Raw genomic sequence first — 26238 nt, 5'->3', positions numbered from 1 at the left:
AAATATTTGTGATGGATGAATGACAGTTCATTCTTTCTAAAAGCATGGCATGTTTTCTTGCTATTTGTATTCGTCTCTTTTAAAGATATTTGTCATTGTGGTTGATTTTTTATTTTATGCATATCAACTTTCATGTGCATCCATGTTATTCCCTCCTTTCCAAATTATAAATTGTCCTAACATTCTTCGGTTCACATGTATGTAGACAATTTCTTTTTGTAAATTTCCATGGTATTCCCCCATCCTGAATTATATGATGTTCTAACCCTGTATCAGATTCAGATGTATATAGATACATTTTTATTTGTTTCATAAATTTGCAAGCCCTACTTCAAGAGAATTTCAATCTTACTTTGTAAATTTTTGTGAGGGATGAGTGAGAGTGCATTCTGTTTTAAAAGCATGGCATGTTTTCTTGCTATTTTGTATTAATGTCTTCTACAAATATTTGTCATCGTGGTTGATTTTTGGTTTTATTCAAATCACTTTCATGTGTATCCATGGTATTCCCTCCGTTCCAAATTATAAGATGTCCTAACATTTTTTTGATTCAGATATATATATGCCATTTTTATTTATTTTATTTGTAAATTTGCATGGTATTCCCCCCATTCCGAATTATATGATGTTCTAACCTTTTATCAGATTCCAATGTATACAGACGCATCTTAGTATGTGTTTTTTGTTCATTACAATCGATATGTAGTCCATATTATAATATACAAAACATGTTATAATTCAAAATGGAGGCAGTATAAGAATTTCCAAATGTTTCAAATCGAAATTGTTGTCTTGTAAAATTTTCATGAGGGGTGATTGAGAAGTAGTCATTTAAACTCATAGCATGCACTCTTGCTATATTTGTCTCCGTATCTTTTACAGAATTTTGTCTGCGCGGTTGTTTTGTGTTTGTGCATATCAACTTTCGTGTGAATTTATAGTATAAAAAGAAATCTAAATGTATTATTTTAATGTTACTATACTTAATTTTAGTGTTGAACATCTTTGGTAGAGAATATTTACTTGTTGAAGATGTGTGAATTTGCCTTTTCTCTATGATGCCTTTTCTAGAGCTATTTTTATGATGCCTTTTCTAGCATATTTCACTTTTATTTTTATTTTGTGTGCACACATGTTATTCCCAACCACAAATTTGGACGTCCAAGCCCTCCTTCTAGTGAATTTGCATTTTTATCTATTTCGTGTGCATGCATGGTATTCCCTCCGTTCTGAATTATAAATTGTCCTGACTTTTTTCAAATTCAGATGTATATAGATGTATTTTTATTCTTTTGTAAATTTGCAAGCCCTCCGTCTAGCAAATTTCATATTTATTTTTATTTCTAAATTTTGTGATGTTTTCTTGCTATATTTGTATCAGTGTATTTTACATATATTTATCCCCGTGGTTGATTTTTGGTTTTATGCCTATCAACTTTCATATGCATGCATGGTTTACCCTTTGTTGCGAATATACGTTATAAGATGTCCTAACTTTTTTCATATTTCACATGTATATAGACACATTTTTTTTCCGTAAGTTTGCATGGTGTTTCCTATGTTCCGAATTATAAGATGTTCTAGCAAATATATAAATGTGTTTAAGTGTGTGTTCACTCATTTCAATCTCGAATGCAGTCCATATTAAATATCCAAAACATCTTAACTCATAATGTGGGTAGTATAAAAAATTCGAAATGTTTCATATCTAAAACAAATCTTGTAAATTTTTCATGAGGGGTGATTGAGAAGCAAGTCTTCTAACTCATAGAGTGTGGATTTGATTTCACGGGGGATAGCTTCCCATGGGTATCTACCGTTCGTCCCTCCTACAAAACATGTTTCCTATGTTCCGAATTATAAGATGTTCTGGTTTGACATGTTGTTCCATTGCATACTTCCTGTAGATGAATATATGTTGAGTAGCAATGCTACACATACATAAGTTTACATAGGTTTTACAAAAAAGGTGGATTTTGATTGGAGATTAAGGGGAATGAGGGCCCCACCCTCCTTGAAAATCAGGGGGAGTGGTTAGTTTGCAAGAAAGAAGGAAAAATATAATTGATAGCGTGCGCATGGCTGCTTTGCCGTGCGGCGGGAGGACAACGTGCGATTCTTTTTTATGTTTGAAATTCAAAAAGTTTTATCTCCAAAACCGTTAATTCAATCGATGATCCGTTTTCATCATTGGATTTCTCGCGACGAGTTCTTCGAAACTAGATCCCATATCGATATGTTTCGTCAACTTTTTTTTTCTATTCAAACTTGCCACATTTTTTGAACCCACTTGCCATATTATTAACCACTTACTTGCCTCAAAAAAATAACTTGATTGTCACTTTTTAATGTTGAATCGTACAAAAGCCTTGTAACAGATTTCATTATACATGATATAAAAGCATGTCATTTGAGTAGAATTTAATTGACCGGCACAACAAAACACTACCACAACTATGTTTCAGAACAATCAAATGTCCTTTTATTACCACACAACATAACAATTGAGGATATAATTCGAAAGATAAATACAACAAACACCGTGACAACTACTTTTTTTACAATGACTGACAAGTTGTATGGGACAATATGATAACGAGGTAGGATTAAAAGGACAAGCACAAAAAATATATGTGGAACTGTGATTTTATAAGCACCTACAAGCTTTATGAGACCACATGACAACTTAGTAGAATAAAAATGACAAGCACATCAAAACATTTTGGGGACTGCATTTGTAAGCATCAACAATCTTTGTACGAAACGACATCAAGAAATATGGCAATTAAGTTATTTTTATTGAGTAAGTAAGTGGTTAATAATATAGCAAGTGAGTGAAACAATGTGGCAATTACGGAAGAAAAAAAAAGTTTGTCAAAACATGTCGACATTGGATCTAGTTTCGAAGATCTTGTCACGACAAAGCCAACGGTGAAAAGAGATCATCGATTGAATTAACGGTTTTGAAGATAAAACTTTTAAATTTTAAGCATTGGAAAGAATCTTTACGTGATGCATGTGCATGTGAGCCGCTGCATGGGAGCACCAGCATGCAGCGCCGCTGCATAGTTAAATCAAAGAAAGAATCATATTCAATGTGTAACCTTATGTAACTTTTTGTACGTATAGCATTTTTTTATGTTGAGCTGGTCAGTGCCATGTCGAATTGTTGATTCCGAACGTGGCCACTCTGTAAGGCTCGCTTGGCGGACTGGATCGTCCTCCACGTCTCCATGCAACGGCAACCGCAATACTCCGGGCCGGGTCGATTTCATCAATCGGCGGCGGTCGGGCGTCGCCTCGTCGCCACCACCGTGGCCGACGGAGCCTTCCATCTGGCCCCGGCCGCTTAACCCAGCGCCGCCACCTGTCCCGTCCCCTGCACCGCCTGCGAGATCACCGTAGCGGATTCGCGCCAACGCACCCGTCAGCAAAAGCAGCGTGCCAGCACAACACCGGTGAGGCGGTCACCGCTGATCAGCGGCGACGTATAGTATAGATAGCCATGGCACGCCGCAATGAGCCAGGAGAGCAGCTGATCGATCGACAATGGAGGCCGCCGCCGCGTACCTCCTCCTGCTCCCGCTCGCCACCTGCGCCGTGCTCCTCCCCCTCCTCCTCCTGCTGCTCCCAGCCTTTCGGCCGTCCAAGGCCAGCCGCCTCCCGCTGCCGCCGTCCCCGCCGGCCGTCCCGGTTCTCGGCCCGCTCCTCTGGCTCTGGCGCGCGCGCTCCCGCCTCGAGCCTGCCATCCGCGACCTGCACCGCCGCCACGGGCCCGTCCTAACCCTCGGCTTCCTCTCCCCGCGCCCCGCCGTCTTCGTCTCCGGCCGCCGCGTCGCCCACCGCGCGCTCGTCCAGCGCGGGCACGCCTTCGCCAGCCGCCCGCCCGCCATCGCGCCCTTCGTCATCCTCACCTCCGCCCAGCGCACCGTCAGCTCCGCGCCCTACGGCCCGCTCTGGCGCTCCCTCAGGCGGAACCTCACCTCCGGCGTCCTCCACCCCGCCCGCGTCGCGCGCCTCTACGCACCAGCGCGGCGCTGGGCGCTTGCCCTCCTCGCCTCCGGCCTCGAGAACGAGTCCTCCCGGAGCGAGTGCGGCGTGGTGACCGTGGTCGAGTGCCTCCAGTTCGCCATGTCCTCGCTGCTGACGTACATGTGCTTCGGGAGCAGACTGCCGGCCGGCCGCGTCCGGCAGATCGAGGCCGTGCAGAGGGAGCTCTTCTCCTCCTACATCGGCTTCCAGGTCTTCGCCTTCTGCCCGGCGCTCACCAAGCGGCTGTTCAGGACGCGTTGGCGGAAGGTGTTGTCCATCCGCACGAGGCAGGAGGAGCTGTTCTTGCCACTGATCAGAGCAAGAAGAGAACGGAGCGGCGGCAGCGGCAGCTTGGCTTACTGCTACGTCGACACGCTCCTCGCGCACCGGCTCCCCGAGGAGGAAGAAGAGGAAGCAGGCGCCGGCCGCGCGCTCACGGACTCCGAGATGGTGAGCCTGTGCACGGAGTTCCTCACGGCCAGCGTCGACACCACGGTGACCGCGCTGCAGTGGATCATGGCGAACCTGGTCCGGCAGCCGGAGATCCAGGCGAGGCTCCGGGATGAGGTCGACGCGGCGATCGCCAACGACCACCAGGACGCCGTCGCGGAGGGGGACCTGTCGAGCATGCGCTACCTGAAGGCGGTGGTCCTGGAGGGGCTGCGGCGGCACCCGCCGGCGCACTTCCTGCTGTCGCACGCGGCGCCGACGGAGGCGTCGCTAGACGGGCTCCGCGTGCCGGCGGCCACGTCAGTGAACTTCTCTGTAGCGGACGTGTCGCTGGACGAGGAGGTGTGGAGCCGGCCAGAGGAGTTCAGGCCGGAGCGGTTCCTGGACGGCGGGGAGGGCGCCGGGGTGGACCTGACGGGAAGCCGTGAGATCAGGATGATGCCGTTCGGGGCCGGCCGGAGGATCTGCCCCGGGCTCGGGCTGGCGATCCTGCACCTCGAGTTCTTCGTGGCCAACCTGGTGAGGCGGTTCGAGTGGTATGCGGCGGAGGATGACGGCGGCGTCGACCTCGCCGAGAGGCCGGAGTTCACGGTGACCATGAAGCGGCCCCTGCGCGCGCGCGTGGCGCCCAGACGCCCCCGGCTAGTTCGGCCAGTCTGATCGTGTGCGGTGGTTATCTTATGACACGGTAAGATGACCACGCAGTGGAACACCACCAACGATGACGACGATGCGGAACACGATGATGTCTGCAACATCGGGATGTTCGCGACGTCACATTTGTTACGATTTTTGCGATAAAGAACTTGTTGCGGTAATAGAAAGAAGAGTCTGAAGATGTCCCTGTAATTTTCGCAACAAAGATCTTTCTGCAGTAGTTCTACAATTATAAAGTCTTATCACAATTATAAAGTATTATCACAGGGAGAATGACGTTTTGGAGGCCGAGCTCCAGGGAGGCCTTTATTTTTGAAAAATTCAAATTCAAACCAAACTTTTATGGTTCAAAAATTCTGAAAAAATATATGCATGTATTAAGGATGTAACCGACATGTGATCTGTACAAAAAAGACAAATTTATGGTCTGAAATGATGGATAGTAACATGTGTTAAACAACCTCAGATTTGTTTTTTTGCACAACCCTACTTTGTTCTGAAAATTTACACACTTGTGTATTATACCTTCATCTATCTATGCTTTTTTTTTATAATTTTTTGAAACATTAAAATAATTTTTTTTACTGAATTTGAAGTTTGAATTTAAAGGCCACCAGTGAGATCACAGGAATCTATACTACTAATAAACAAGCGAACATATTCTTTCCTAAACGCATCCAAAAACACGTACACATGATATTCTAGATAAAATACCACCACACGATCCGGCCCACCTGATTAGATCTAACCGTTTACATGAAAAATATCCCCCCACTGTGTACGCTTAGCAATTAACGTGAGCGGACGAAACTCTGCCATCCGCGCATATAAAAAAAAAACCTCCCACGCACAACTCGAGCGTCTCCCACCCGTGCGCAGCGTCTCCCACCCGACCTCCCGCCAGCGCCTCGGCGTCGGCTGTCGGGCCCTCGCTCGGACGCCGGCCCCGCACCAGTCGCCGCCGGTCCTCGCGCCCTCCCTCGATGACGTCGCGGCGGCGGCCGACTACAGGGCCAAGGCGGAGGAAGCGCGCAGGAACCATGACTGGCCGGAGCAGTTCATCGCCCTGAGGAAATGGATCGCCACGGGAGACCCCCCAGGCCATCGAATGTGGCAAGGAGTGGATCCTGGAAGACATGGAGGCCTTGCGGCTCAGGGACATGGATCCCGACGAGGATACCTCCGATTCGCATGCCTTCGAGGCCATGAAGTTCCGCGAGTTCTGGGAATTTCAATGAATTCGAGCAGACAAGTAATAAGCCAAAGCCAAATCCCCTCTCCCTTAGTGGATGGTCTCCATTGCTGCTGTAAGCATGTTGATTGGTTGACAAAATTTGATATTGATATGCAGCGCGTATCCCATCCATGCTTTACACGGACAAGAAGTCGTCAGGCGGTACAGCCCATCCCATAAGAACTCTGCAGGTCTTTTCAGTCAAAGTTGCAGGATTACAAGATGGATTGCGCTGGTCGCTCGAAGTGTTTGGCGTCGTTGCTGCAAGAGACTGTTTGGATCACAATTGCAATATTATCTTTGACCGCAAAAGGGATTACTGCCATACAACTGGACATGTCTTTGCTTTTATCTTTCTTTGTTTTTGTTGGACATGTGAGATCTACTTTCTTAAGTGAGATTTTTTTTCACAAACCGAAAAACATAGGCAGACATTGTTATATGGATATACGTGCGTGCACGTACACATTTACTAGTATAGGAAAAGAGCGAAAAATGTCGGTGCAACTTGGGAGCAAGGATTTTATTGTAGAAAAATAAAGAATAGGGGAGAGAAACGATTGAATGGCTCGCGGCATACAATGAGAGACCCTGTAAAAAGATATAGACATAGATTTCTTTAGAAAGATCAGCCGGCGAGATATAGATATACCCCTTCTTTTTTATTATGAATTATATATGCAGCAAAATAAATAAATATATTTTTCCAAATATATCTATATTCATATTATATTTAAAAACAAAGAAAGTAGATATAGATTTATTAGAAAAAGTGATATAGATATAAATTTGCAGTATTTTTTGTAGAAATAATAAATTCTATTCTCGTACTGAATAATTGGAGTCTAGTTTGGAGTCACTATAAAAGATTACATGGTCGATTTGGACTCGAGTAGACATGGTCGATTGGGTCCATGGTGGATTTTTTCCTTGATTGATCGAACTTGACCGAGTCGAGTCTAGTGAAAAACTACTTTGAGTTTAGTTATATATCGTAGGATTCTTTTTTCTCCTCTTCTATGCTCTGGTGATGAATCTTGACGTAATAATGTATTCTACTCCTCTTATCACTCAAATTTTTTTAGGATCACGCGGATATTCTTGAAATCTATATGATGCCGATGTGACGGAGTTCTGTCTTGGTGCCTCCTGTCTGACTTGATTTTCTTCCGGGGATTTGAGCTCCACGGGATTCTTGAGCACATCATTATCATTCAGATTTCTTAATATCTCAGAACGAAGGATGTTCGTAATTGCTTCAATACTAGTAGTGGCGAGATAACCTCGATGTCCCCAGTACTGGTGCAGATTGTTCGGGAGTACTGTCATACTTTGTATCGTTGTGATCACGAGGGTCTGTAGTAGACGAAGGTCCGAGATTTTGGTTGTGTTTTAACGGATGTGATACATGTGACGGGTTAGTATAGGAGTTGTGTGAATATTACTCCTTGTATCCGTGTACCAGATTGCATGACCAGATATTTCGGGATTCTTAGGTGGAAATTCAAGTAGTTACTTATAGAACAATCTTCCAACAAATGCATGATGTTAGGTTGGGGTTCGACATCTAGTGGATTCGTTTGTTGACGGTCGACTTACAACGGTTCTCGTTGTGTCTTAAAGAGTCCTTGTAGCTTGCTACGACTCGGGGACGCTTCGTATGTCGGGTGCACTGCCTTGCACTTGATGTCTACTGTAAGGTTCGAACCCGTGCGATCCTGTCCACGAAAATATCGGACGAAATCTTTCTCGTGAGTTTGTTCTGGCTTGTTTCGTAAGCCTCATCCCTTTGTTTTGTTGAATATGGTAATTCAAGTTGCTTCGATGTCAAGTGGTGATTTCAGATCTTTCCTAAGTGGTGTTATCATATTTTTATGGGAGTATTAATTCTTTTGCTCAATCAGATCGTCTTATCAATTCTTGTCAATCGGAGTCGTCATGTTAATTCTTTTGCAACCAGTGTGCTTCTCTTCAGTTAATTCAACCCTCTCCTATTTTGCAAGATCAATCTTTCTATTTTTATTCCGGAGTTCATCTCATCCAGCCCAAGTTGTCTTTGTTTTTCCCCGCCTTCCCACCCTTTTTCTTCAGTGATTCAATTTTCATCCAAGAGTTTTCTTTTCATTGTGCTTTCGCTGTCTGTTCTTTCTCTCTTACCCGGTGATTCGTTGTGAAGATTCTCAGGAGATTCGTGTCATATTTGTTCATTCTTGTTATCTTTTCTGGTGAATTTAATTTAGCTATCCGTGTTCATTATATCCTATTCATCCTTGTAATTATTTCCTATGTTGGAGATTCTTATCAGTCTATCTTGTTTATTCAGTTATATCTAGTCTATCCGGAGCGTTGAAGACGACTCAAAATTTCTTGTTTTCAATCCTTTCAATTATTTCGAGGCGCTCAACCTCATCAGGTTTTCTTTTTACCGGTGCAATATCTATCTTCTAAGCAATCTTTTCCAACGGTGGTTTCTTTGAGTGGGCCCATAACCCACAGGTTCTTTCCCAGGATCTTACCTGGCTCTTTTAATCTTTTCCCGGACATCATTAATTCTTTTCAGCTATGACGTAAGTATGTATCTCATCAGTCATATCCCTTCTCCAAGTTCTATTGGAATTAATTCTCGTATTTGGCTCAACCTTTCATTCTTGTTTATTCCGGAGTGTCTCAGTATTTTGGTGTTGTTCTCGTCATCATTCTCAGCTTGCAATTCGAAGGGGTGTTCCTCGTAATCTTCGTCCATTCTCTTGGGAGATTCATCATTTCATCTTGGTGTCGTCATCTTATTTGTTGTCAATCATGAATATCCCTTTTGTGCTGTCCGGTGCTTTTCTGAGTTGTTTTCATTCTCGATCCTCCGAAGGCCATCATTTCAGAATTTTTCTGTCCGGAGGCTCTTCAATTCTATTGTGATGATAGTTGTCATTCTTTTCTTCATTCTCTTCTTCCACTTGAGCTAGTTCATATTCTCTTGTTCCGGAGACATTGTGATGTTGCTCTTTTGGGTCTATTATGTTGTTCTACCAAGATCATGGTGTTCCCTTGTTCTATTTAGTTGTTTGTTGTGAATATTGTCTAATTCTCTCTTCTTATCGAATTTTTTGTCCCATTTTCCTACCGAAGTGCTGCCGAATTTTTTCGTGAATTCTTTCTTGTTGCTCATATCATTCCTCTTCGCTTTGCAACCTTCAAGGATCATCGGTTTCACTCGTTTGTCAAAGAAGCGACTAAATTTTACCTCTTGTTCTTTCTCATCCTCTCCCCCCTTTCATTCTTGGATCTCGGGGCGAGATCCTCTTGTAGTGTAGGAGAGTTGTGACAGCCCGGTGCCGACGTTCCAGAAGATTCCCCTTTATTTCTGTCTCCGTCGTGTGGTTATTTTATTTTGTTGCATCTTCATTTAGTTTGCATCCTCGCATCATGCATGACATCTTGCATCGTCTGTTGCGTGTGGTGTTTTGAGTGTGTGTGCTTCAAGTGCTCTCGGTGTCTTTGCCTGCAATAGGAACTCCCCCTCTCTCCTCTTTTATTTGTTTTTGTGGTTTTGCTAAAGTTCAGTTTTAACCCCCTTCAAAAGATTCGTCTTCTTTTAAAAGGTCCTTTTATTAAATGTGGGGGCAACCCCTTGGGTTTTTCTTTTTTTTATCCTCTTGTTTTATATTAAAACCGTCTCATTTTCTTTTCTCCTTTAAAGAGCTCTTATTTTATTCTTTAAATAAAAAAGGGTTTTATTTTAATTCTTAAAAAGGTTTCATTTTTATTTGTTTAAAATTGCCCAATCTATTTTATAGTTGGGGTATTTTTTTTCAAGGAGCCAAAATCATTTTTTGTATGTTGTTAAATCTTTTTCTTTTAGAGTGTGATTTCTGTTTTTAAAAAGGGATAAAAAAAGCAAAAGAGAGAGGAGGAGGCCCACTTGGGCCGCAACCTAGCTCCCCCCTGCCCTAGCGACACAGCGTCTCCTTCCCCGTGCGCCGCAGCTCTCCCCTCTCTCTCGATCCCCTTCTCTCCCTCTATTCCCTCCTCGCCCGATCCCCTCTCAGCTCTCCCGCGCCAGCAGCCCCGTCGCCTCGAGCTGCCCCTAGCCTCCCACCGTCCCCCGCGCTGCAAGCCCCTGCCCGAGGCGCCGCCGTTCCCCGCTGAGCTCTCCCGCGCTGCGCCGCGTTCCTGGCCTCGCCCCCTCGACCTCGCGAGCCCTCGCCGCCATGCTGCAGCCCGCCGCCAGCTGCTTCCCCGCGTGCCTCCTCCTCCCCCCGCGTGCTAGCTCCGGCCGTGCCTGCAGCCCCGCCGTGCCGCCCGCCTGCAGGAGCCCCCTGCGCACGCGCTGCCTTGTTGTGCCGAGGTATCCGAGCCCCCTGCCCGCACCTCCAGCCGCCGCACGCTGCCCTGGCCTCCAGGTCGCCGCCAACCCGCCCCCAGGTTGTCCGCCTCTTCTCCCGCGCCAAGCCGGTGCGCCGCGCCCGCCGCCTCCGTCTCCCCGTCGGTGCCCGTTTCCCCGCGCCGCCGGCCTCGGCCGAGGTCCCCCGCCGGTTCGCCCCTGATGTAGTTGGTGTCGCCCTGCGCTCATGTTGTTGCCATGTGCTGTTGCTTGCCGATGTCGGTCCCTGTAGCTGCAGTAGCTAGCTGCTTGCCTGCATGTGTTGTTGCTGTTAGTTGCTACGTTTTGCTGTTAGGCTGCTGTCGATTGCTTTGTTGCTTGCTTTGCTGCTTGCTGTAGCTTGCTTTGCTTTGCCTGCTGCTGCCGATTGCTTGTTGCTAGCTGTAGTTGCTATAGCTAGTGTTAGTTGATTTTGCTGTTAGATGCTTAGTGCTAGGTTGCTAGCTGCTGCTTGTAGATGCTACTATATGTTGCCATAGCTTGCTGCTAATTGATGTGCTGTGGCCGAAGCTAGTTGTTGTAGTTGTTGTCGGCCGCTGCCTGCTAGATGTTGTTGCGTTGCCTCGCCCTATCGCCTTTCGAGAACTTCGCCGTCGCTGCGTGCACCATCCCCACCGTCGTGGGTCATCGACAAATTCGCCGAGCACCACGTCGTCCTCGACGACCCCCGGAACGTGTTCGACTACCGACGCTGAAGACCTGTGAACCGACGCCGAGCGAACGACTACCGTCGACGAGACCGTGTACAACTACTTCCACGACGATCGTTGTTCTCCTTCACCGGACTAAACCGCTCCGATTCGCACGCTTCGAAGGTATACCGATGGAACGCGTCGTGAACCGGATGCTTGTGATGTATGTATGTTTGCGCTGTATATTTGCCCATTGCATGTTGTCTTCTTTTCGTCGTGCCCCCGACACATGGGAACCCAGTAGCGGGATCACCCCATTCTTTATTTAGCGTTCCCGCACATGCTTCCTATACGTTGGCACGATATCTCGACGAGTTATCGGAATAGGAACGTTCCCGTGGCATCGTTTCCGTTTTGCCGCCATGGTTCCCTCTCGCTCGCCGTGGTGACACTTGTTTCTATCTCTTCTTGCCCGTGTTGTTGTAACTCGCATGCATGACCCATTCATGGCATAAGTTCCTGTTTGCATGCCTCTTGTGCCGTAGCTCCGTTCTATGTTCCGCGTGTTAGCCGTCTAGGATGTCATGTAGGATCACTGCTTCACCCCTTGCCATGTTAACAACAATTAAATATTGCCGTGTAAATTAATGGGAGTGAACTAAATAATTAATGTGGAGTTTCGTCGATATGCAACTCGTAGCATATCGAGCTTCACTTAATGTGTATTGTTTGTCTAAGGTGAATTGCCATGCCATCACTTGCATCATTGATCTGATCATGCATCATAGTAGATTATGCATCATGTTGTGCATCATGTGGTGAATATATGTGTTGATGGTTGTTTCCGGTTTGCTCTGTCTCGATAGAGTTCCACAAGCATGTCGGAATGTGAGGACCCGTTCGACTACGTTGGTTCGTCAACTTCTCGGAGTTGTTCTTCTTCCAAGCGGGATCTCACGCAAGATGACCATTTCCCTAGATATCTTTAATATCATTGCCATGCTAGTTTATCGCTTCTATCGTTTATGTCTCGTTGCCTACCACATGTTAAATATCAGCCTCTCTACAATGCCATGATAACACTTCAACCTGTTCGACCTAGCAAACCACTGATTGGCTATGTTACTGCTTGCTTAACCATGTGTTAGTGTTGCTAGTTGCAGGTGTAGTTGCTTCCATGTGTTTACATGGGTTCCTTGTCATATCACCATATTAAATGCTATTTAATTTAATGCACCTATATACTTGGTAAAAGGTGGAAGGCTCGGCCTTTCTAGCCTGGTGTTTTGTTCCACCTTTGCCCCCTTAGTTTCGGCTACCGGTGTTATGTTCCATAATTGAGCGCTCCTAACACGATTGGGGTTGTTATGGGGACCCCCTTGATAATTCGTTTTAGATTAAATCTGGTCTGGCAAGGCCCAACTTTGGTACTACATTTGCCTAATAACTAATGAACTGCATAGGGAGTAATTAACCCGAGGAAATTTAATCAACCCCCGGACCAGTGCTCCTCATGAGTGTTGGTCCCACCTGAGCGATGTCCTGCGCCCCTCTGGTCACCCGAAGGTTTAGCGATCCCGACGTCTAGCTCATCCGTCGTGTCCTGAGAACGAGATACGCGGCTCCTATAGGGATCGTTGACACGTCGGGCGGCCTTGCTGGATTAGTATTACCTTTGACGAGATATCTTGTGCATCGGGATTCCTGTGATGCTTTGGGTAATCTCAGAGTTGAGGTTTTCCACTAGGGAATCCGACGAGATCGCGAGCTTCGTGATTGAGGATTTCTATGCGGCTTGTGGTAATTTGTGATGGACTAGTTGGAGCACCCCTGCAGGGTTAAATCTTTTCGGAAAGCCGTGCCCGCGGTTATGTGGCAACATGGAAACTTTGTTTAACACTGGTTCTAGATAACTTGAAGTTAACTTAATTAAAATAGGCCAACTGTGTGCGTAACCGTGATTGTCTGTTTCGTGAGTTCCTTCTCCGATCGAGGACACGGTGGGGTTATGTCTGACGTAGATAGGTGTTCAGGATCATTCTTTTGATCATCAGTAGTTCACGTCCGTTATGCGTAGATCTTCCCCCTCTTATTTCTTGTACTCGTAAGTGTAGCCACCAAATATATGCTTAGCTGCTGCTGCAACCTCACCACTTAACCATACCTCACCCATTAAGATTTGCTAGTCTTGATACCATTGGAAATGAGATTGATGAGTCCCCTGTGGCTCACAGATTACTACAACACCAGTTGCAGGTACAGGTAAAGGTTACTCGACGCGAGCGCGTTGATTGTTCATTTGGATTTGCTTCTACTTCTTCTTCTTCATCATCGATCTAGGATGGGTTCCAGGCCGGCAGCCTGGGATAGCAAGGATGGACGTCGTTCTTATTTTCTCATTTGTTTTCGTCCGTTGTCGGACCCTGCTCTTACTCTTGATGAATATGTAATGTACTGATGTGACTCTGATGTAGCTTGTGGCGAGTGTAAGCCAATTATATTATATATCTCTTCTTTTCAGTACATGTACTTGTAACGATATCCATTCTTGCGACACGACGAGATGCGCTTCTATCCCTGACGAGGCCCTCGTGCCAAATTGAGGATAGGGTCGCATCTTGGGTGTGACAACAAGAAGAAGAAGAAGCAACTCCAAATGAACAATCAACGCGCTCGCGTCAAGTAGCCTTTACCTATACGTGCAGCTGGTGTTGTAGTAATCTGTGAGCCACAGGGGGAGTCAGCAATCTCATTTCCAAAGGTATCAAGACTAGCAAAGCTTAATGGGTGAGGTATGGTTAAGTGGTGAGGTTGCAGCGGCGGCTAAGCATATATTTGGTGGCTAAACTTACGAGTACAAGAAATAAGAGGGGGAAGATCTACGCATAGCGGACGTGAACTACTGTTGATCAAATAAATGATCCTGAACACCTACCTACGCCAGACATAACCCCACCGTGTCCTCGATCGGAGAAGGAACTCACGAAAGAGACAGTCACGGTTACGCACACAGTTGGCATATTTTAATTAAGTTAACTTCAAGTTATCTAGAACTAGTGTTAAACAAAGTTTCCACGTTGCCACATAACCGCGGGCACGACTTTCCGAAAGATTTAACCCTGCAGGGGTGCTCCAACTAGTCCATCACAAATTACCTCAAGCCGCATAGAAATTCTCGATCACGACACTCGCGATCTCGTCGGATTCCTTAGTGGAAAACCTCAACTCTGAGATTACCCAAAGCATCACCGGAATCCCGATGCACAAGATATCTCGTCAAAGGTAAAATTAATCCAGCAAGGCCGCCCGACGTGTCAACGATCCCGATAGGAGCCGCGTATCTCGTTCCCAGGACACGACGGATGGAACTAGCTACGAGTGCCAAACCTCGAGTTTCCTCGCGGTGGCCCCGCAGGCAGACCGTTTGGGACCAACACCATCAGCACTGGCCCCTCCTGTATTATGTAGAATTACTCCTCGGGTAGCGCTAACTCCCTATGCATTTTAGTGTTAACAAAATTATTATGTTGGGCAAATGTAGAACCAATGTTGGGCCTTGCCAGACGAGCTTTAATCTAAAACAAATTATCAAGGGGGTTCCCATAACAACCCCGATCGTGTTAGGAGCGCTCAATTATGGAACATAACACCGGTAGTCGAAACTAAGGGGCAAAGGTGGAACAAAACACCAGGCTAGAAAGGCCGAGCCTTCCACCTTTTACCAAGTATATAGGTGCATTAAATTAAATAGAATTTAATAGGGTGATATAACAAGGAATCCATGTTATCACATGGAAGCAACTGCACCTGCAACTAGCAACGCTAACACAGGGTTAAGCAAGCGGTAACATAGCCAATCAGTGGTTTGCTAGGTTGAACAGGTTGAAGGTTTTCATGGCATTGTTGAGAGGCTGATATTTAACATGTGGTAGGCAACAAGACATAATCGATAGAAGCGATAAAACTAGCATGGCAATGATAGTAATGGTATCTGGGGAAATGGTCATCTTGCCTGAGATCCCGCTTGGAAGAAGAATGACTCCATGAAGTAGACGAACCGATGTAGTCGAAGGGTCCTCACATCCGACACGCTTGCGGAACTCTATCGAGACGAAGAAAACCGGAAACAAGAATCAACACATGATAAACACCACACGATGCACAACACAAATGATGCATGAGCAGCTGAACACATGCAAGACACGGCATGACAAATCACAACACTCAACACTACACATTAAGTGAAGTTCAATATGCAACGAGTTGCATATTGACGAAACTCCACGTGTATTTATTTAGTTCTATCCCGATTAGGTACACGACAATATTAAATATGGTTACACATGGCAAGAGGTGAAGCGTGATTAATCTACCTATCTAGGCATTTTAAATGAGGTCGGAAATGACATATAGCACCTCTGAAACGACCTCACATGTTAATTTATAATTTTGTTCAGATCTACACTAACACATTTTCTTAGTTGTTAAACAGCAAAACAAATAGGTTCACGTGATTCTACGCGTCGTTACAAGCAATTTACACATAGAGATCATCTCCAACGGAGCTACGGTTCAAAAGATACAAGCACCGCAAGATATGATGGCATGAATGCAATATGTGTGCAACGACGATCACGAGCACTTCAAAACATACAACCAGCAAGAGAAAATGAAACTACACAAGATTCTAAGCAAGTTTCATGTAGGACACAATCAAATCGGAGCTACGGTTCTACAACTACGAGCATAACAAGAAATCACTACAATGTGCCAAAATCAGCCACGTATCATTTTCTACACCCCAGAACTACGAGCTACACAACTCCGATATGCTCAACCAACGCATGAGACGATAGAGGGAAAGAAGCACTACAACATACAACCAATAACACCTAGCATGGCATCAAGGATCACTAGGAAAAGAAGTCACAAAATGGCTTCCCACACACAGTTTCAGACTTAGTGAAAATAACACTTCATGAAAGTGCAGTTTTCGGTCTGAAGGCATATTGACAGCATCAAAACCATAAGCTACAGGACTCCAAATGGCATGAAAATTCACAACATGCTAGAGAATCACAAGGTCTATAACTAACTTCATTGGACCAACCTCAAAAGAGCTACAGATCACAAGATAGAAGCAAGACAAGACAGCAACAAAATATAACAGATTCCAGACGAAATATTTCAGCATCACTAAAACTACACTATTTCTAGCAACTTGAGAGCAAGCAAACCACACCTAAACATGCATTTCTATTGCAACCAAAAATACCAGGGGCTAGACTAAACATCAAAGATCAACTCTCTAGTTGACAACTCCTTCAAACGAAGCACGGAATAAATCCTACGAAATAGACAAGAGGGCAACATGGCAAAATATCGCGCGAACTAACTTGCTCTAATGCTAAAACTAATTGCACAGAAAAATCCCATGGATTTTTCTATCCCGAAAACATATAAGACATGTGGGGTTGCAACACAAAAATATCGCCACACGTAAATGCGAGATAATAACCTATACACGGAAAAATAAACTAGCGGCAATCCCTAAACACAAAAATACCAACGTCTACTCTAAAATACATGGAAAAGTGGTTCCTAAAACATGAATATTTCTACTATGGCATACGAGCAATCCGGTCTTGCGCGAAAAATAAATACGGGCGTCTATCCCATTGGAACAACACGTTAATCTATGCATTTGGCACGGCAAACCACGTCAAAAAAAATATGCAAGTTTTATAATCGGATTCTACGCGCAAAACTACACCAAATCCATATGCTACACGTCGCGATCCGATTAACGGATTAAAAGATACAGGCAATCTAAAATACCTATATACCGTCCGTAGATCAATCACGGAGCGAAATAAGCGAGCAGTGGCAGGACGCGTCCACCGAGAACGAGAGAGCACAACATACCGGCCGGAGATCGAAATCACTTTCAAGGATGATCGGCCGGCAATGGCACTACCCCACGGCGCCCTCAACTCCTTGCCACTGCTCGTCTTCGAACACGACTACACGAGCCCATACGAACGAGACGACAGCGGCCACCGGAGGGGATGACGATCAAGATATTCCTGAGATGCTCATGTTTAGCATATCGGAAGGAAGAAGATGCACGGAGCCGACACCCGCCATGCTATCCCCGCACAACGACCAGATCTGCTTCGCCACCCCGCAGGGCTGGATCTTCATCCTGCACAGCGCCGACCCGTGGGAGACCTGGCTGTGGCATCCGCTCACCAGAGACCAGAGAGAGCATACCCCTCCCGCCCATACGATACGACCACTACGTCCCCACCAAGTCCGCCTGCTACCTCACCCACAGCTCCGCCGAGGATCCTGTCTGCGACCCCGACATGTGGTTCTGCCGAATCAACGGAGGAATCACTAGGGATCCCTCCAACCTTCTCCTGCAGCTGTAGAAACATTACTCTAAGCACATAGTCACTGCCATTACGGTAGTGATACTCAGGAGCATAGTGGGGTGCATTTCCTAGGCATCCCAAACTGGAGCAACACCCTCAGTTGTTGCGTCTCACTTAGATGATGGCTCGATATGAACATCGATGTCATGGTTGTATCCTCTATTTGGATCGAGCATCCCCTTTCTCTCTCCTCAGGGCACCATGCCCACGCATTCTTGTGTTCATGTATTGTGATGCACCCTCCCTGTACTTATTATAATTCCTTCAACGAGTGAAATGATACACAATCTTTTTTATTCGCGATATTTCTATTATCGAAGAGTGCACAGTCTTCACCATGAAGAGAGAGTGAGGTGTCATCCTTGGTGTAGGCTTTTGCCGAGGGTTGCACACTTGGTTGATTCTAAGGAACACTTGGTTGGTTCTAAGGAACACTTGGTTGATTCAGAGGAACTCTTCTAGATTTGCCGACAAGGTATAGGCCGAGTGACATCCTTGGTGTAGGCTTTTGCCGAGGGTTGCACATTCGGCTTAAAAGTGTTTTCCCATAGTGTCTTCCCATAATGGAATGCGAGGATTTTGCATCGGATTTGAAAAACCGAGGCAAAATTTTCAGTTACCCTAACAATAGGGGTGGATCAAAACTTGTAGTTTGTGAGATTAATGACAACCTGGTACTCGAGTTTTAAGCTTGCAACTCGCTTTTAATGAACATAGTCAATCACTAATTTTGGCTTGTTAACCTTAATGAGACTAATGAACAAGCTAAAAAGTTTTAAAAGCAATTTGTAATTAAACTAATTATAATATGTACATAGTAGCCCTACAATAGGTGTTGGCAATATGACCCGACTGATCCGTAATTTCGATTCCACATCACAGGAGGCAACTGCTGGAATTTTGTCCAAATATGGGTCAGCCCAATATATATGATTTCAGAAATTCCTAATAAATCCTAGAGGCCCATGCAGCCCATTTGTGCAAGGCAATAGGTGGAAATGTTTAGTCCCACATTGCTAGTTTAGTGGGAGTTGGACCTCCTTATAAGGGAGGATGTTTCCACACATGTATGAGCTTGAGAACAAGAGAGACATACACGCATGCTCCTCCTCCGCCGCCCGCCTCGTCACGCCGCGGGTTGCGGGAACAAGATGAACTAATTTTTTTTCCATGCACGACTGATATACGAAAGTCCACTCGGAGAAGCTGAACGTTTTGCTAGTGGATTTTGAAAGCGAACGCTGCAGTTTCGATTGCTGCCTGTTCATTTCATATCCCGTCGCTCTCTTCGGCTCCGGTCGCTGGCCTCTCGCCTCCTTCTCCTGCGCCTATAAAAGAGAGGTCGCTCCTCTCCACAGACGACACATCAGAAGTTCCCATTCGCCACCGGTTCCTTTCTTTGTGCTACTGCTACGTTCTTCCCCATCCTGTCTTGCGGCGTGCACCGTTCGTCGGGATAGTAGGCCTCCGAAACTCTGTCTCTTCGAGTCCAGTACGGGAGAAGGGCGATATGGTTTTTGGGGAGCGCTCAGCGCGACTACTGGCTTCCATCACGGACACCGACGATTTCTTCCCGGACGACGACTACTTCCCCGACGTCGACCACCTCTCTTGTAACATGGCCAACGACAATGCCAACACCAATCCTACTGCTGCTGCAACTCGGTACGTACTCATGTTCTTCTTCTTTTAGTTTTTACCGCAACTTTTTGCTATAGTATCTCTTCTAGATATGTTCCGTCTTTGTTCATCACTTCATATGATACCTTGTGTATATAGAACGGTTACACATATGTTCTTTTCTAGACCATACGTGCACATGCCTTTTGTCATCTGATCTCTATATTGCATGCCTTCTTCCGTCTTTATCATGGTGGTCACGTTTATCCTAGCTTTTCTTTTAATAAAATCCTATGGTAAATTGCCCTTTTTTCCAACAATCCAAATACCTTATTATAGGCAATTTACCCCGAGTGGTTTTGCTGCCTCCATGAGACCTCCGATGTTTGAGGGTGTTCACTACAAGAGATGGCGCGTGAGAGCTGTTCTATGGTTTCAAACCATGAGCTGCTATGACGCCACTCTTGGCAAACCTGAAGGAGATCATGATGCTCAACAGGAGCTAGCTTTTCAGAAAATGGATACCTTGTTTAAGGCTGCTCTCTTGAGCGTTCTTGGTGAGAACATAGTTGATGCTTATGCGTCAATTGATAATGGAAAAGATATGTGGGATGCACTCGAGACCAAGTTTGGGGTCTCGGATGCTGGCACTGAGCTGTACATCATGGAACAATTCTATGACTACAGGATGACTGAAGAGCGCTCCGTGGTTGAGCAAGCTCACAAAATACAGTTATTTGCAAGAGAACTTCTGCACTTCAATTGCATGGTACCAGACAAGTTTGTTGCCGCAGGCATCATCACTAAACTTCCTCCTTCGTGGAGGAACTTTGCTACCTTACTGAAGCATAAGAGACATGAGTTTTCCGTTCCGTATCTCATAGGTACTCTTGATGTGGAAGAAAAGGCGAGAGCAAAAGACACACGTGCTCGAGCTATTGAGGGAGGTTCTAGTGCCAATCTGGTACAAAAGAAAAACTTACAGCCCCACAATTTCAATAACAAGGGCAAATTTGATGGTAAAGCAAAGTTCGATGGGAAGAACAAGGTTGTACAGCACACCAACTTCAAGAAGAAGAATGACAAGAAGAAAGGTGTTTGTCATGTGTGCGGAGATCCTGGTCATTGCGCACCTAACTGCCCTAATCGTTATGACAAGCGTCAACATGGGAAAGGCGGCAAGTCTGTTAATGTCGTCATTGCTGACACTGACGTTGAGGATGTTAGGTATGGTATATTACCCACTATTCTTTCAGTATGTCATTTTCCTGATTGGTTGATTGACACGGGTGCTAATGTCCATATATGCGGTGATATTTCCATGTTTTCATCTTATCAGTCCGCACGGACTTCCGCCGTCCTAATGGGCAATGGTTCACCTGCTTCTGTTCATGGTGTTGGCACGGTCGATCTGAAGTTTACTTCAGGAAAGGTCGTGCGGCTGAAGAACGTGCATTATGTCCCCTCCGTCAATAAAAATCTTGTTAGCGGATCTCTTTTGTGTAGAGATGGCTACAAGCTTGTCTTTGAGTCTAATAAATTTGTAATATCAAAGTATGGAACTTTTGTTGGTAAGGGTTACGAGTCAGGAGGCCTGTTCCGTTTATCCTTGGCGGACGTTTGCAATAAAGTTGTTAATCATGTTTACAACCTCGTAAGTCTCACACGACTGCCGAAACGAGAAATCTAGCACCGCTAGATCTCATACATTCAGATCGATGTGAAATGAATGGCATTTTGACAAAAGGTGGAAAGAAATATTTCATGACACTAATTGATGACTCCACTAGATACTGTCGAGTGTATCTTCTGAAATCTAAGGATGAGGCTTTGAACTTTTTCAAGATCTATAAAGCTGAAGCAGAAAACCAACTTGATCGAAAAATCAAGAGGCTTAGGTCCGATCGTGGTGGAGAGTATTTCTCAAATGAATTTGATTCTTTCTATGCGGGACATGGTATAATCCATGAGAGGACGCCTCCCTATTCACCTCAATCCAATGGGATAGCCGAAAGAAAGAACCGTACTCTAACTGATTTGGTTAACGCCATGTTAGATACATCGGGTCTCTCCAAGGCATGGTGGGGGAGGCGATATTGACTCCATGTCATGTCCTGAATCGAGTTCCCACAAAGAACAAAGAGATAACTCCATTCGAGGAATGGGAAAAGAAAAGGTTAAAACTCTCTTATCTATGAACCTGGGGTTGTTTGGCGAAAGTCAATGTGACAATCCCAAAGAAGCGCAAGCTAGGACCAAAAACTGTGGATTGTGTTTTTCTCGGATATGCTTTTCATAGTATTGGATATAGATTCTTGGTTGTAAAATCTGAGGTATCTGACATGCATGTCGGTACAATCATGGAGTCAAATGATGCGACTTTCTTTGAAGATATCTTTCCCATGAAGGATATAGCTACCTCATCTAATCAGGAGATGCCTAATTCATCAAACCATGAATTAGTCACTGATACGTCTCAAACGTATCTATAAATTTTGATGGTTTCACGCTATTATCTTGTCTTCTTTGGTTGTTTTATGTACCTTTTATATCTTTTTTTGGGACTAACTTATTAATTCAGTGCCAAGTGCCAGTTCCTGTTTTTCCGTGTTTTTGACTCTTTTCAGATCTGATTTTGGAACGGAGTCGAAACGGAAGAAAAACCCCGAAATGATTTTTTCCCGGACGAAAGAAGACCAGGGGCTTTTGGGCCAAGTCAGGTGGGCGCCATGGAGCCCACAAGCCCCCACTCCGCCACCAGAGGGGAGGCGACGGTGGGCAGGCTTGTGGCCTCCCTGGCCGCCCCCTGACCTAGGTCTTTGGCCTATAAATTCCCAAATATTCCGCAAAAAATCAGGGGAGCCTCAAAAATACTTTTCCGCCGCCGCAAGCTTCCGTTTCCATGAGATCTCATCTGGAGACCCTTCCCGGCGCCCTGCCGGAGGGGACTTTGGAGTTGGAGGGCTTCTTCATCATCATCATCGGCCCTCCAATGACTCGTGAGTAGTTCACTTCAGACCTACGGGTCCGTAGTTAGTAGCTAGATGGCTTATTCTCTCTCTTGGATCTTCAATACAAAGTTCTCCATGATCTTCATGGAGATCTATCCGATGTAATCTTCTTTGGCGGTGTGTTTGTCGAGATCCGATGAATTTTGTGATTTGTGATCAGATTATCTATGATATATGTTTGAGTATTTGCTGATTCCTTATATGCATGATTTGATATCCTTGTAAGTCTCTCCGAGTCTTGGGTTTTGTTTGGCCAACTAGATCTAGGATTCTTGCAATGGGAGAAGTGCTTGGTTTTGGGTTCTACCATGTGGTGACCTTTCCCAGTGACAGTAGGGGCAGCAAGGCACACATCAAGTTGTTGCCATCAAGGGTAAAAAGATGGGATTTTTATCATTGGTTTGAGATTATCCCTCTACATCATGTCATCTTGCTTAAGGCGTTACTCTGTTCTTATGGACTTAATACACTAGATGCATGCTGGATAGCGGTCGACGTGTGGAGTAATAGTAGTAGATGCAGAAAGTATCGGTCTACTTGTTTCGGACGTGATGCCTATAGAAATAATCATCGCATAGATATCGTCACGACTTTGCGTGGTTCTATCAATTGCTCGACAGTAATTTGTTCACCCACCATCTACTTGCTTTCATGAGAGAAGCCACTAGTAAATACTACGGCCCCCGGGTCTATTCACATCTCCACTTTTACTTTGCTTTGTTACTTTGTTGCTTTCAGTTCTCACTTGGCAAACAATCTATAAGGGATTGACAACCCCTTCATAGCGTTGGGAGCAAGTTTTTGTGTTTGTGCAGGATCTTGAGATACTCCTCCACTCGATTGATACCTTGGTTCTCAAACTGAGGGAAATACTTACCACCGTTGTGCTACATCACCCTTTCCGCTTTGAGGGAACACCAACGCAAGGCTCCAAGGCCACGGGGGAAATCCTTTGCATACTTGCCTAGGAAGTCCCTTAAGGCGTAGCCGTAGCAGAAGGATTCCTCGTGCCGTCGACACACCTATTTATCGCGCCATTGGAAGGTCTTTTGTTGCAGTAGCAGAAGTATTTCTGGCGCCATTGCCAGGGATACACGGCAAACATCAGAAGTATTTCTGGCGCCGTTGCCGGGGAGGAGAAATCAAGATCTATCCAAGTAGGTCTCACAAACTCTTCTCTTGCATTTACTTTTGTTGCCAGTTTCCTCTCGTTTTCCTCTCCCCCACTTCACATTTGCCCTTTTCATTCGCCTTTCTCCTTCGCCGTTTTCTTTTGCCCTTGCTGTTTTCCTTTGCCGGTTTCTTGCTTGCTTGTGTGCTTGTTTGTTTGTTGAAGACATCATGTCTGAAAACACCAAACTTTGCGACTTCTCGAGCACTAATAATAATGATTTTATTAGTACTCCGATTGCTCCTGCCACTAGTGCGGAATCGTATGAAATCAACGCAGCTTTGCTGAATCTTGTTATGAAAGAGCAATTCTCTGGCCTTCCTAGTGAAGATGCCGCATCCCATGTCAATACCTTCATTGAGCTTTGCGATATGAAAAAGAAAAGAGATGTGCATAATGACGTGATTAAGTTGAAACTTTTTCCTTTCTCGTTGCGAGATCGCGCAAAAACTTGGTTTTCTTCTTTGCCTAAAAATAGTATCGATTCTTGGGATAGGTGCAAAGATGCATACATATCCAAGTATTTTCCGCCGGCTAAGATCATCTCCTTACGTAACGATATCATGAATTTCAAGCAACTTGATCATGAACACATTGCACAATCTTGGGAGAGGATGAAGCTTATGATTAGAAATTGTCCGCTCATGGCTTGAGTTTGTGGATGATTATACAAATCTTTTACGCTGGCTTGAATTTCGCTTCTCGCAATATCTTGGACTCCACCTCAGGTGGAACGTACGTGGAAATCACGTTAGGAGACGCTACAAAACTCCTAGACAATATCATGACCAACTACTCTCAGTGGCACACTGAAAGGTCGCCTGCTAGCAAAAAGGTGCACGCTATAGAAGAGATTAACTCGCTTAGTGCTAAGATGGACGAGTTGATGAATTTGGTTGCTAGTAGAAATGCTACCGTAGATCCTAATGACATGCCACTATCTTCTTTGAGTGAGAGTAGCAACGCTAGTTTGGACGTGAATTTTGTTGGTAGGAACAATTTTGGCAACAACAATGCTTTTAGAGGAAACTATGTTCCTAGGCCTTTTCCTAGTAACTCCTCTAACAATTATGGCAATTCTTACGGCAACACTTATGGAAATCACAACAAATTACCCTCTGATCTAGAGAGTAATATCAAAGAGTTCATAAACTCTCAAAAGATTTTCAATGCGTCCATAGAGGAAAAACTACTCAAAATAGACGATTTGGCTAAGAGCGTTGATAGGATGTCTTGTGATATTGATGCTTTGAAAGTTATATGTGCTCCTCCCAATATCAACTTGGATGAAACTTTGAAAGCTATGCGTATCTTCATGAATGAGAGCAAAGAAAGAACCGCCCAAATTCGCGCTAGACATGAATGGTTTAAAAGGGTGCGTTCTAGTGATGTGAATCACGAAGATCTTAAAGTGCTTGGTGTGTCTCCTCTTGAATCTTTGTTTTTGCGTGTCAAACCTACTTATGGAGGGGCTGGATATGAATCCACTTTGGTTGAAAAACGCCCCAATGATTCGGAGTCCACCTATCTTGATGATAAAGGTGTGGAGAGTGGAGTAGAAGAAGTCAAAATTTTGGGCAATAATGAAACTCCCACTTCGGATTTCAAGGAATTCAATTATGATAATTGCTCCTTGTTTGAATGCATTTCTTTGATGCAATCCATTGCAAACTCTCCACATGCTTATAGCCAAAGCAAAGCCTTTACCGCACATATCGTAGATGCTATGATGAAATCTCTTGAAGAGAAGCTCGAGCTAGAAGTATCTATACCTAGAAAACTTCATGATGAATGAGAACCTACTATCAAAATCAAGATAAAAAACTATGAGTGCAATGCTTTGTGTGATTTGGTTGCTGGTGTTTCCGCGATTCCAAAGTCTTTGTGTGATATTCTTGGTTTTCATGAGATTGAAGAGTGTTCTCTTAATTTGCATCTTGCGGATTCTACTGTCAAGAAACCCATGGGGAGGATCGATGATGTTCTTATTGTTGCAAATAAGAACTATGTACCCGTGGATTTCATTGTACTTGACATAGATTGCAATCCTTCATGTCCCATTATTCTTGGTAGACCTTTCCTAAGGACTATTGGTGCTATCATCGATATGAAGGAAGGGAATATTAGATTTCAATTTCCTTTAAAGAAGGGCATGGAGCACTTTCCTAGAAAGAAAATAAGATTGCCTTATGAATCTATGATGAGGGCTACTTATGGTTTGAGCATCAAAGATGACTATACGTGATTCCATCACTCTCGCCTAGCTAAGGGCGTTAAACAAAAGCGCTTGTTGGGAGGCAACCCAACGAATATATCCTTTTTCTTTCTGTTTTATGTTTTCCACACTTTCATAATTTTGTTATGATTGTGTTTTTTGTGTTTCTTTTTGCGTTTGTTCCAAGCAAAACCGTTATGATTAGTCTTGGGGATGATCATTTGGTCATGCTGAAAAAGACAGAAACTTTCTGCTCACGAAAAGAATTTTAGTTTTGTTTCTGTAAGAGATTTTGAGTTGATTCTTTTTGCTTCTGATTGATAAGCAAATTATTCAGACTGTCGTAAATTTTCAGAATTTTTGAAGTAGCAGAGGTACACGAAATGTACAAATTGCTACAG

General features: G+C 44.7%; 1 protein-coding gene across 1 annotated transcript; it reads left to right on the top strand.

Moving 5' to 3' along the window:
* The first annotated feature begins 3511 nt into the window (after window positions 1-3511).
* LOC123431229 (cytochrome P450 89A2-like) lies at window positions 3512-5395 on the top strand. Its single transcript, XM_045115052.1, has one exon. The coding sequence runs from the start codon at window positions 3550-3552 to the stop codon at window positions 5140-5142; it is 1593 nt and encodes a 530-aa protein (XP_044970987.1). The 5' UTR covers window positions 3512-3549; the 3' UTR covers window positions 5143-5395.
* Window positions 5396-26238: the final 20843 nt, after the last annotated feature.

Source organism: Hordeum vulgare, chromosome 2H (genome assembly GCF_904849725.1).
Source record: "Hordeum vulgare subsp. vulgare chromosome 2H, MorexV3_pseudomolecules_assembly, whole genome shotgun sequence".
In the NCBI taxonomy this organism is placed as follows: Eukaryota; Viridiplantae; Streptophyta; class Magnoliopsida; order Poales; family Poaceae; genus Hordeum; species Hordeum vulgare.
The sequence above is the reverse complement of the archived record's forward strand: the minus strand, read 5'-3'. Positions and strand labels throughout refer to the sequence as shown.

Excerpts from the sequence above, each read along its gene's own strand:
- LOC123431229 (XM_045115052.1), top strand. The coding sequence starts at position 3,550 with ATGGAGGCCGCCGCCGCGTACCTCCTCCTGCTCCCGCTCGCCACCTGC.